The 13199-nt window shown below is 28.9% G+C and overlaps 2 protein-coding genes across 8 annotated transcripts in view; one reads left to right on the forward strand and one right to left on the reverse strand.

The window, feature by feature from the left end:
• LOC129915942 (uncharacterized) overlaps nt 1-2329 on the forward strand; it is a 175489-nt gene extending 173160 nt beyond the window's left edge. For all 7 annotated transcript variants that reach the window (XM_055995662.1, XM_055995665.1, XM_055995666.1 and 4 more), the window contains one exon: nt 57-2329. The gene's annotated coding sequence lies outside the window, so the exon portion shown is untranslated. The remainder of the gene's footprint in view (nt 1-56) is intronic.
• A 3084-nt stretch (nt 2330-5413) lies between these two features.
• Nucleotides 5414-6784, reverse strand: LOC129916236 (uncharacterized). The gene is made up of 3 exons (XM_055996073.1): nt 5961-6784; nt 5659-5899; nt 5414-5595 (listed from the first exon to the last, which is right to left on the reverse strand). The coding sequence occupies exons 1-3, from the start codon at nt 6217-6219 to the stop codon at nt 5538-5540; spliced, it is 558 nt and encodes a 185-aa protein (XP_055852048.1). The 5' UTR covers nt 6220-6784; the 3' UTR covers nt 5414-5537.
• Between the last annotated feature and the right edge of the window lie 6415 nt (nt 6785-13199).

The raw sequence follows: 13199 nt of genomic DNA on the forward strand, positions 1-13199 counted from the left end.
AGTTGAATTTTTGTTATGATCTAGGTATTAATTTATTTTTTTTTTTTTGTTTTCAGTTTTTGACGACAGTATTGTGGTAACGGGATATCTCATGTATCTTCATTTTAAAATTAATTCTTAAAAAAAAAAACTAAACTAAAATTAAAGAAAAGAAAAGGTAAAAATAACAAAACCATATTTTGGGAAATTTTGTAAGGACAGTGAGGTGTTTTTGTTTTCAATTGGTTTTAATTTTTTAACAAATTTTTGCTCAGCTTAAAACCCAAGCTATTGGTACCTAGAGAAATTTTATAAGTGATAAGTAGGCTACTAAAAATACACTGAAGCTAAACTTGTGCTATCTATCTCCTGCCTCCTTCTTCACATGATTTCAACTAAGCAGCTGCTGCTTGAATACTCCTATTATTCACTCTTCCAAAGTAAAAAGGTTACCTTCAATGTTTCGAAGAACTTGCGTTACGGTATTGGCATCCAGAGCAAGAATTCAATGGATGATTTTTGGATCGCTAGATTTTACGATTTCATTGAAGTGGGAGTTCACTGTGGCGTATGCGTAACTTTTTTGTCTTGAAACAATCAAACATTTTCCTGTTATTATATCAACTCCTACAACTGTTTTTTGAGGCAAAACAGACCGAAAAGACACATAAAAAAAAGCTTTCATGAGCGGCTTATTGAACTTGGGCCGGGTCTGATAGAATCGATAGTACTCTCATAAAGAAAGTTTTTTTTTAGTAATGTATGTACATTAATAAAAACTCTTTCATAATAAAATACAACAAAAATGAACTGAAAACACTCACTGTCCCAAATGTTTTACCTTAAAAAAAAAACTACATAAATATAGAATTAAAAAAGATCTTGTAGAATTAATATTAAATAAATATTTTAAATGTGTTTTTAAATTTAAAAAAAAATTATATAGAAAGAGTAATAAAATAAATCATAAAACAAAAAACAACTAACAACTCTAACAAACCAAAATGGCAGCTACTTTTTTAAATTGTACTACAAAATGTACATGAAAATGTATTTTTAAATTTTTGAAAAAAATGAGTTTATTAAAAAAAAGTTAAATCATTCATACACAAAACAAAAACATCATACAATTATTATAATTAAAATTCTTAAAAAAATTATATTATTATCCCCCAACAAACAAATAAACAACAACAACAAAAAAAACACCTTGGTTTCTCGATAGTTATATAAATTTAAAAAAAAACTACGAAGCAAAATATAGAAAAAAAATAAATTAAAAATTTTTAAAATCGAATCAACTCGGGCTGAAACACATAGCACAAAACATGTTCTCAATTTCGAGACAGAAAGACAAATATTTACTATCATAATCTCATATTTTTAAAAAATGAAAAATAAAAACACAAAAAAACATGTAGATAACTAAATAATTAAATGTTTTAGGGCTTAAAACAAAAAAGAAACACAATTATGCAAGAAAAACAATATTAAAACAAACAAAAAAATCACATTTTAAAATTTAAAATTAAACTACAAAAATTCTCAAAGCAATTATATTAATGCATAAGAAGCGCATAACAAAAAATCGCTTTAAATGTTTAACAGAAGAAAAAAAATTAATACAAAATAAATTTAACACTTTGTTCTTAAAAAAAAAATTAAAATACTATAGTAGTGATTTTTTAGAATACAAAATATAACTAAAAGAAAAATAAAACAGGCACATTTTCTTATTTAATTTTTTTATTTCTTTTTTTTTTGTTCAGTTATGTACATTGTAATATCCTGAACAACAAACTCAACTTTTAAGTTATTAAACAAAATATTAATTTTAGTATGTAGGTAGTGGATAGTAAAACTTACCACCTCTTCTCATAAATGTGATAAAAAAACAAAAAAGTTAAAAAATAAAAAAAAAATAATTTTTGACTTATTCACATTTAGCATATAAACAAATAAAATATAAAAAATAAAATAAAACACAAATAATATATATATATATGTGTTTTACATTAAAGAAACAAATGATAATAAATAAATAAAAAAAATAACATTACTTAATTTGCGACAGCTTTGAAAGCACGTGATCGCTTCTTGTCCAAAGTGATATGTAGTTAGAGTTGAATATAAAACAAAATATTTCATGATAAAGGTTAAAAAATGATAAAATTTAAATTTTAAACAAAAAATTATTAACCAAATATTCAAAAATAAATGAATAACAAGAAAAAAACACAAATTTTACAAATACATTAAATATTAATTCTAAACAAACAAGCAGACAGACAATTCTTTGCATTGTGATATAAAAAGATATAAAATAAATTAATATGAAGAAAACAAAAAACGAACAAAGATTAACTAAAAAAAATAATAATAAAAAAAATTTCTTTGATATGAACCGAAAGAAGAATGAAGATGATTGATGATAAAAATAAAAACATATTGACTACGCCATATTGCGAACTTTTTGTGTGATGATGGTTGAATAGCTGTTACTAATTTTTAAAAAATGGGCATTAATCTCTGCTTTTTCATTATATACAATAAAATTTAATTGAAATAGTACATTTTTGCAAAACAAACAAACAAAATAAAAACATATAAAAAAAAAACAAGAAAAAAAAAACCAAAATTTGGAAAGCTATTTTTTGGATACTTATAGGTATATGTGTGTTTTAAAAGAAAAAAAAAAAAAAACAACAAGGAAGTTTAATATAAAAAGGGTTAATAGAACAGAAAAATATCCTTTTATTATTGTTCCTTGGTATTGAACATTTTTTTTTTTGTAGGGATAGTAAAATTGAATTCCTTTCACACATTTGTTACAATATGCTTGAATACAAACAAAGAAATAGATACTTTTTAAACTACTTTTATCGGTCCCTTCTTATGAAATCCAACAGATTTTATGGTTCCTCTATAAAGTCGACTCACTTTCATTTTCAATAAAATAGTAAAACTTGTTTTTTTTTTATTACATTAGGGTTGCCATATTTCTAGAAGAGAAATTAAATTAAATTTAATTTAATTTTCCATTTCTTTCAAATTAGACAGTCTTTTAATTTTATAAAAGGGGAACTATGACTAGAATTCATATCTTTCAAAAAAGAAATATGTATTTTTATCGAACAACTACTTTTTTAATTTAAAATGAAAGTGATTTTGTCAAACTAATCGAAATTATCTAATCTGTTTGGATTTATTAAAGAGGAACAGTTGCAATTTTTCTTACAAAATGCTTAACCAAAAGTAATAAAAAACAAAAATATTTATCTCAGATTCAACCAAAAATATAATTCAAAACAAAAAAAAAATTAATAAAAAAAATAAACACAAAAAAGAATAACATTTGCTTTGAATAATTAATTCAAGAAACCAAAAAAAAAAAAAATAAGTGTCTAGAAATATATTATAGAATTCAAATCACAAAAAAACAATTATTCAAATAAACAAAAATCGATATACAATTTAGCAGCAAGTAAGAAATCTAATTGTCCATCAATAAACATACACCTTTATAACATATAGAAAAGAAAATTATTAAAAATAAAACAAAAAAAAAACAACAACAACAATACAAAAAATAGCCTTTAGCGAAAGTTTAATAAACTTCCTTATTTAACATATTTATCTTATATTGATTTTTTAATTTTTTTTTTCTTATATACTTTTGGGAAAGACTGAAATTTTGGATAAAAATAAAAACAAAAAAGCAAAATTAAGAATGTTTATTTTACAAATTTAAGTTAGAAACAAAACTATTTTGTTATTTGTAGTTTAATTTGTTTTTTTTTTTTAACCAAAACAATTAAAATTTGCATATCAATGGAATAAGAGATTTTTTTTTCTTTATAAAATTAATAATTTTAAGGTTTGAGTAATTGAAATAAAGAGTAATCGTGTGTGTGCATGAGAATTTTGTACCGAAAGAAAGAAATTTTAAAACAAAAAATTCCTATTTTCACACAGAAAATATAAAATATAATACTTATAATATATATATAAAAACTTTTCATTTATTATACTTAAAATTTAGCAAACAAAAAATATGTACGAATAAAAATTTAAAAAACAAAACAAAATTTATCAGATCAGGAAGTTTTTGGAAAAAAAAAAACAAGATATGTGAAAATTTCAACAAGAAATTGTTAAAAAAAAATATACTCCTATTTTTGTGTTTGAATAAAAATCAAATTTCTATGGAAAAAAAATTATAATTTAATTCGAAATCTGTAAAAAAAAGCAAAAAGAAATTATTTGTTAATCCATATGAAACATTATTCGTAATTATTAAACAAAAAAGCAAATAATCACGTAATAAATATTTATTGAAAAAAAAATAAATAAATTGTTTTCTTTTCTTTCTTACTTTTGAAACGGGCGGACCAAATGCCTTTTTTATTCCAGGAGTAAAAATTGATTCTTTTCTCGAATATATAGCTTTGTAATAATTTTCCTAATGTAAGAAAAAAAATATTTCGAAATATAGAAAAAAGTATTTCGATTGCAAATAATTCAGCAAAAAGACCTGCAAGAAACTTTTAGTTTACAGTTATGAATAGAGCTTAAAGAGGCCTTTCTTTTGATGTATCACTCGATGGATTTGGAGAACTTTTTTGAAAATCGATTATTTTTATTATTTTATTATTTTATTTTTATTTTTAACCTTGATTTTTTCTCGAAAATCTTAAAAAAATAGATTTGTGATTTTTTCACATAAATGGATAGGCCTACTCATTGTGAACTCATATCTGTAAGCCAAATCTTGTTTGGAGACCTTGCTCCGAAAATATCTGCTTCCGAATGTAAGAAAAAAAATATTTCGAAATACCTATAGAAAAAAAAAAACGATTGCACATAATTCAGCAACCAGACCTGCAAGAAACTTTTAGTTTACAGTTATGAATAGAGCTTAAAAAGACCTTTCTTTTGATGTATCACTCGATGGATTTGGAGAACTTTTTTGAAAATCGATTATTTTTAGGCAAGGGGTTATTAACCTTGATTTTTTCTCGAAAATCTTAAAAAAATAGATTTGTGATTTTTTCACATAAATGGATAGGCCTACTCATTGTGAACTCATATCTGTAAGCCAAATCTTGTTTGGAGACCTTGCTCCGAAAATATCTGCTTCCGATTGTAAGAAAAAAAATATTTCGAAATACCTATAGAAAAAAAAAAACTATTGCACATAATTCAGCAACCAGACTTGCTAGAAACTTTTAGTTTTCAGTTATGAATAGAGCTTAAAGAGGTCTTTCCTTTGGTTTATCATTTGAATTTGTATGCCTTTTTGACAATTAATATCTTACCTTACTCGACACACTTCGTGGTTTGTCTTTTACCATTTTCGATAACATGAGAGTTCGATAAATCAAAAATCAACGAACTAAAATATTCGATTTATTTTCATTTTCTTTAAACCTATAACCTTCACAAATTGAAATAAAAATTAAAATCAGTCTTATTCTTAATTAATCTTAATTCTAAAATGTATAATAATTTTATTTTTCTTATTTTTCACTATCACCCTCCCGCGATCTCTCTTTCTCTCAATTACGTCGATTCTTACGAATGTAATCGATTAAATTCATAATGTAAACCTTTGTCCTAAAAAAATATTAAAAATTCAATTTCTTGAATTACAAAAATTAAAACAAAAAAAATTCAAACCTTGATCCTCCATGATTTAAGTCACCTCTTCCTTCGACAACATTTTTTTGCTGCTGTTTTTGTTGTTGTTGAGACGACAACAAAGCCTCTTCTTCGGCCTTTTCTAGCTCAGCTCTCTGGTAATTTTCAATTTGTTTTTGCATCAACTCTGAAGCCATAATTTGACTTGGTGATGATTTATTTTCTCCAGATTGTCCAGATTGATTATTATCATCATGGCGACCTAATAGAAGTTCTTCACCTGAATATCGAAAGTCAAGCAATTTTATATCAACCAAAAAAAAAACTAGATATGATCTTACTCAAAACATCAATAAATTCTTCACTTGTCAGAAAGAGTCCAGTCGCTTCAGCTGGAACACCAATAAAGAAACCATCCAACTTCAATCTAAAATTCTCATTTCCCTTTTGTCGTTGATCATATCTCAGATCGTAGTCATTGCCATAACTTAAAAGATCCATAATTGATCTTTTGTCAGTTGATGGTCTAGCTTGAATTGTCAAAACTAGCAATGAAGCTACAATCAGAAAGACGAACAAACGCGAATTAAATTTACACATTTTTGCTTTTTGTTTGAATTCAGGAGAAATGAATAAAAAATGATCTTCAATACCACCACGCTGTGTGCGTCACCTAGAACGGATTCCACTCAATTGAAATCAATTGTGCCGGTTAAGGTGCAACGAAGCCTCCTTTTGCAACATCCATATAACCAAACCAGAACCAGAACATCAAGCCACACCATCCACCACAAAATATGTTCGTGGGATGAATTGAAATGGTTAGGTTACACTTAAGTTAGAAGACATAATATTCTAAAGGGAAGAAGGGAAATTGTAGTTGCTGCTGGTAATGGAAGGTATAAGGAGAAGAAGGCGAAAATAAAATTATACTTAGGTGACTCTAGGTACACTCTTGGAACATCTTCCGCATTTGAAATTCTTTGCAAGCGGGAAAGTTTATTTTACTTCTTCGCTCCCTCTGGCATTTGCTTATGTTAGAATTGTGTAGAAATAAGAAGTGGGTAATTTACGTGCAAGAAAAATGGGTAAGAAAACAAGTTGGTAGGGTATTCGAAGGTAAGTTAAGTCAAAAAAGTTTTAATGTATTGATACAACTGACAAATGTTACCTGATCTAAGGCAAAGGCAAATGGAGCATTGTGTGATTGACAGGTATGAATGCATTATGTTCATTTGTTCTATCATAACTTTTAAACCACTTATCATAATTTGACAAATAAATGTATCGTTGGAAGCTTCGTCTTACAGCACCCTCTAGATACAATTTTAGATAAGAAAATGTGCTTATTTTATACTTTCAAGCCAGTAAACTACTCACCTTTAACAATGTGGACCCTCGCTCCATAACTCAGAAAACACCAATACTCAAATGAAAATGAATACCATTTTTTTTTTTTTTCAAAATTATAGTTCACATTCAGTTCCGACAAAAACTACAGACTAACAAATCGTTTGGAAATTGAGTTCTTTTGAAAACGTTTAGCTTGGGTATTAAAATGTTTGATTCTACAAGAATCATACACAAGTGTGGTGACGCTGCGGCAGTTGCAATTTAAGTGACATCTGATCTCACAGACTGTAATTGAGGGATCGGTGGAAAGAAGTGAATGGGCATGTTCAAGGAACTTAAGAGACTAGATTTTAGGTCAACGTCGTTTTATGAACGAAAATTAAGTCAGGCAATTACCTAAAATGAGTTAGGAACATTTTTCTTGACTAACTTGCCAGTATATTTCCACTTAAATTGCCTGAATTGGAACTATTCAGAATCCTTAAACTTGACTAACTTTCAAGTCTCTACAGTTTCTGAACCTATCCAAGGGATCACCTACTTTTAATATGTTCACTTTCTTGTTTAAGTCCTCCTTTAAATTGCTTGGATTAGTTCCAAAAACCTAGTTCTTAAAATAAAAATGTTTAAACTACGCACCTAACATCAGTCTCCCCTAAAATTTACCTGAAATCTTTTCAACTTATTTTATTTCCTCATCCCCCTCCCCCAGTCCAGTAGATAGTTGTTGTAAGAGTCCTAATCATGTAACTTCTTCTTCTTAGAATCCCTCACATAGCCTACAATCTTCTTCTTAAGTTTTGCTCTTGTCAAACAACATTCTCTATAGGCAATTGGGCAAGAACGAACATAAAGTATAATATAACAGAGCCCAGGACAGTTCTTTGTACGGATTCTATCAAACACGGAAGTATTTCTAAAAGTAGGCACAACCAACAACAAGTCGACTTCGTCATCATCGTTTTGTTGTTGTTGTCATCGTGTCGTCGTGACCACAAACTCTCAAGTTTCATCGGTCAAATTGCAAATTGAAGATAAAAAATATTGCATCACAGTAAAAAATGTTTTTTTTTTTGTCATCGCATCTTCATCATTATAATGACCATTTCTAATTCTTTTTTATAATTCTTTGATGCAGAAAATTTTCAACCAAAGAACTATTGTAAGGTCAACAATCGCACAATATGATTTAACTGACTTTGTTTAAACTAAAACAAATATTGTCATATTTTTGTTAGATCTATTTGTTTTTATTGAAAATATGCATTACGTTGAAATAGCTCAGGGAAATTAGTCAAAATATGGGCATGAAATCGCATTTTTCGCGGGACAAAATTTTTTTCATGGAATGTGTTCGGGTGGTTGTCCTTATCATAAAAGTCAATTTGTTGGGATAATTGGAGGTTGGGAACAGCCGCCATCTTGGAAAAGAGATTGGTATCGTTTTTATTGAATAGCTCCATTGTTATTCATTTTAACAAAAACTGACAAAGGTAAGACTTATTAACAATAAAATTATCTAAAAACTCAGATACAAAACAATTCCGTGAGTTGATTAAATAAAATTTTATAGTTGGTCAAAGTGCGTGTTTGTATCGCAAGGTTGGGGAAAAATTACATTTTTTCATATATCTGACGAACTTTTGATTTGTTTGGATAAATCTGCAAAAATGAATTATAGTATTTATAATTATCTATAAAATGAGACCACAATCGTTATTGTGACCATCATATTTTAGAAGTAATCTAACTCCGAAACTCTCCATGTACTAGTCAAAAGTGAGAAAAAAGCTAGTTTTTTGCTAGTAGGCCGAGCAAATTTTGGGAGTAGAGGTACAACCAAAATATAAGTACGCAGTTTTGCAGCCATACGCGTCTTAATATCGATTTCAAATGTCTGACAACTCTAATTTTGTGCTTTATACGGTTTTCGGGGGGTTAAATAACTTAACTTTTCCACTTAATGTGAATGGGCTAAATTTATACTTTTTGAAATTATAAATATACAAGCTGGTGCTTTATTATTTTTTCTAAATCTAGACACCCCAATCTTGAGGATGTGACCAATAGAACTCAAGATATAAGCCGTTGATGCGATTATGGTTTTAGAGGCTTTTTTGTTTAGATTTTGTTTGTTTATTTGAATTGAAAAGCGTGATATGGTTAGTTAAAAAAGCTTATATCGTGAGTTCTATTAATCCGATCGCAGAGATTGAGGTGTCCAGATTTAGGAAAAATGATAGAGCATCAGCTTTTATATTTATAATTGGAAATAGTATAAATTTAGCCCATTCACATTAAGTGGAAAAGTTAAGTTATTTAACCCCCCGAAAACCGTATAAAGCACAAAATTAGAGTTGTCAGACATTTGAAATCGATATTAAGACGCGTATGGCTGCAAAACTGCGTACTTATATTTTAGTTGTACCTCTACTCCCAAAATTTGCTCGGCCTACTAGCAAAAAACTAGCTTTTTTCTCACTTTTGACTAGTACATGGAGAGTTTCGGAGTTAGATTACTTCTAAAATATGATGGTCACAATAACGATTGTGGTCTCATTTTATAGATAATTATAAATACTATAATTCATTTTTGCAGATTTATCCAAACAAATCAAAAGTTCGTCAGATATATGAAAAAATGTCATTTTTCCCCAACCTTGCGATACAAACACGCACTTTGACCAACTATAAAATTTTATTTAATCAACTCACGGAATTGTTTTGTATCTGAGTTTTTAGATAATTTTATTGTTAATAAGCCTTACCTTTGTCAGTTTTTGTTAAAATGAATAACAATGGAGCTATTCAATAAAAACGATACCAATCTCTTTTCCAAGATGGCGGCTGTTCCCAACCTCCAATTATCCCAACAAATTGACTTTTATGATAAGGACAACCACCCGAACACATTCCATGAAAAAAATTTTGTCCCGCGAAAAATGCGATTTAATTTACTAATTTCCCTGGGCTAAAAGGATACTCTTGGAATGGAAGAGGAAATGAATTTCGAATTTAACTGTATCCAGTAAATGGTCAGTCAACTTTTGTTTGAAACATTTGAATTGAAAAATAATGGGAACCAGACGAAATTTAAAATATTTAAATGTAAGTAGGTAGATCTTGAATAGACCTTATTTTTTTGATTTGCATTACAGTCATAAACGGCCGAGTTTAAAGATAGGTCTTGAAAAGCCTAATTTTTGTATAATGAAATTAATAGAGCTTGAATTTCTTTGCTTGTGGTTATTAATTTGGTATTAGAAACAGTTGTTGAATTATCGATTCAGAAAGAAAAGAAAATATTAAAAAAAAAAAAATTGCAACTAAATCTTAAAGAAATTTATCTCAGGGACAAAGGTCAATTAAACACAAATCCATAATTTTACTGTGGACTTATGTCCCACTTAAGTGGTCCCCAATTATAGTTCCATCGTAAGAAAAAAACAAAACTACCGTAACTTAGTTGAAAAAACTTTTAAGGTTACACAGCCACACAAAAAAAAATAAAGTTCTGACCTGGGATTGTGACTAGGTTTTTCATATAGTTTTTGGGTCGCTGAAACCGAATCTGAAGTCCGTTTTCCCCCTCATGTCAGGTTTTCGAGATAACCTCAAAAAATGTCACGAATCCTCAAAAAATGTCTAAACTCAAAAAATAAATGTTTTTATCTGACATTTTTTGAGGATATCTCAAAAACCTGACGTGATACGGCAAAATAGACTTCGGAATCGGTTTAAACGACCCAAAAACTATATGAAAAATCTAGTCGCAACCCCAGATAAGAACTTTTGTTTTTTTGGTTTTGACATTTTGTTGATAGGGCGAAATTGACTTCGAATCTGGATTCAGCGATCCAAAAACTATATGATTAACATATTCGCACATCCAGATCAGAGAAAACAAATTTTTTTTTTCGTGACTTTTTTTGAGGATATCTCAAAAACCTGACGTGATACGGCAAAATAGACTTCGGAATCGGTTTAAACGACCCAAAAACTATATGAAAAATCTAGTCGCAACCCCAAATAAGAACTTTTGTTATTTTGGTTTTGACATTTTGTTGAGGATATCTCAGAAATCTGACGTGATAGGGCGAAATTGACTTCGAATTTGGATTCAGCGATCCAAAAACGATATGATTAACATATTCGCACATCCAGATCAGAGAAAACAAATTTTTTTTCGTGACATTTTTTGAGGTTATCTCGAAAACCTGACGTGATGGGGAAAATGGACTTCGGTTTCAGCGACCCATAAACTATTTGAAAAACCTAGTCGCAACCCCAGGTCAGAACTTTTTTTTTTTTTTTGTGTGGCTGTGTTATTAATGCGTATACACTGCGAGATAGCTATGAAGGTGGTCCATGCTTCGATTAGTAGGTGTCCCGATTATTATGGAAGGAAATTAGTATTAAAAATAGCAGCACAGTCTTTGACTTGATTTGTGAGAAAAATCAAACTAACTTTTCGGTTTGTTAGCATTTGGAATTATTTAAGAACTGCAATAACCCAAAATTACTAAACATTTTTTTTTACATTCATAAGCTAAGAGCCATAAAATTAAAATATTTATTTATTAATTTACCTACATTTGTTGTTTTTTCACGCTTTTATGTGTTTTTTTTTAGTCATTTGTGATTACCATCATCAGTGTTTACCAGAGATCTGGTGTTTACCCAAATTTTGTGTTAACCATCATCTTGACAACATTTTCATTTCCTCTCTTTCGTTGTGATGGCCCAGTTTCACTTTTTTATTTTGTTCTTATTTTGTTTTTTATTTTTTGTTTGATTTAAAAATTAACATTCGCAGATCGTAGCAACATTTAATGATGTTGACGGCGGACGACGTCGAATAACGAATTTGGATTTCTATGTCAAAGGCTAAAAGTTTCTAATTTGTTTAGTTAACGCGACGACGATCGTTCAGAATTTTATAACAAGTTGAAGATCATTGTGGAAAGTCAAATTAATTTATGAGAAAATGGAAAAGAAAACATCACACTTAGATGTTAAATTAGTTTGCAAACAAACATAAAAAATAACACTATGCAAACTATAATTGGTCTCGAGAAAGAGAAAAAAATCGCACTTAAAGTTTGTTGAACCTGATCATGGTTCTTGTAAAAAAAAGTTCATAATTTAAGCAACTTGATTTTAGTAAGGTGATGATTAAATGGAAAGCATATTTGCAAAGAGTGAGAGATTGAAAGAGTATGGAAATTGATTGTATGATGAACAAAAGAAGATCAAAAAGTAGCTATATTTAAACCAATGGAGCATCTAGCGGAAATTAATTAATTTAAGAATGTTTCATGTTCCATTCCTTTATTCTACGGAAAGAACCATGATCACCCCTACGATTTACCCGGGGCAACTCATTATTTTGCCGGGGAAACCCGTGCTTTTGCTGAGCATTGTCGAAATTTTACAGGAGTGACCCGAGACCGGGACTTTAGGGATGCAACTCGTAAGTAGTGTCAAAAAGGTCAAAATTGTATAGAAAGAATTACCTATGCTCATCTCAGGGCTGAAATACACATATCCACGGAGTTTTTTTTTTATCAAATAAATATTTTAAAGTTTATAGGTACCTCTACAAATAGACAAATTTATCTAATAATTTACAATATAAGCGACGAAATCAACAGCATGCATCTGAATCTTAAATTTTTACTTCTTGCGAAAACTAGTTCCAATCACAACGAGTAGGTACCTACTTCGTTATCAAGATACTTTTCTTGAGTAATCGACAAAAAAAAGCCATTCAATCAATATAAACTTCCTATCTGATTGTAGAACGTTATATTGCAACAGAGTGCACGTTACTTTTAATATTATGCAATTATCTTCATCATTTGCACCTTGATTCATAAAAACATAAAAAAAAAAAAAAACAAAATCGAAACAGGTTCAATGACTGCCATTTCAAGTTGGAAAAATCCAATAAAAATGGTATATTATATAGGTACTAGGTACACATTATCTTTACTTGTTGGAACAAGTGCTGGTGTGGTCCATTTAAAAATAAAAACAACAACAAACAAACTCTAGAAAAGCCGTCCAAAGCAGGAAATGTGATGTTCCTTTGCTACACTGGCTTACCATCAGGCAACCTACCAGTCTTTATCAAGAATTTATCGGGCATCCATCCTCTCATCCTTTTGATTTTATTTTCGCAATTTAATGTGCATTTAGTTATATCGTTTAAGTTCTGAGACAAA

This window comes from Episyrphus balteatus, chromosome 3, assembly GCF_945859705.1.
Source record: "Episyrphus balteatus chromosome 3, idEpiBalt1.1, whole genome shotgun sequence".
Classification (NCBI taxonomy): Eukaryota; Metazoa; Arthropoda; class Insecta; order Diptera; family Syrphidae; genus Episyrphus; species Episyrphus balteatus.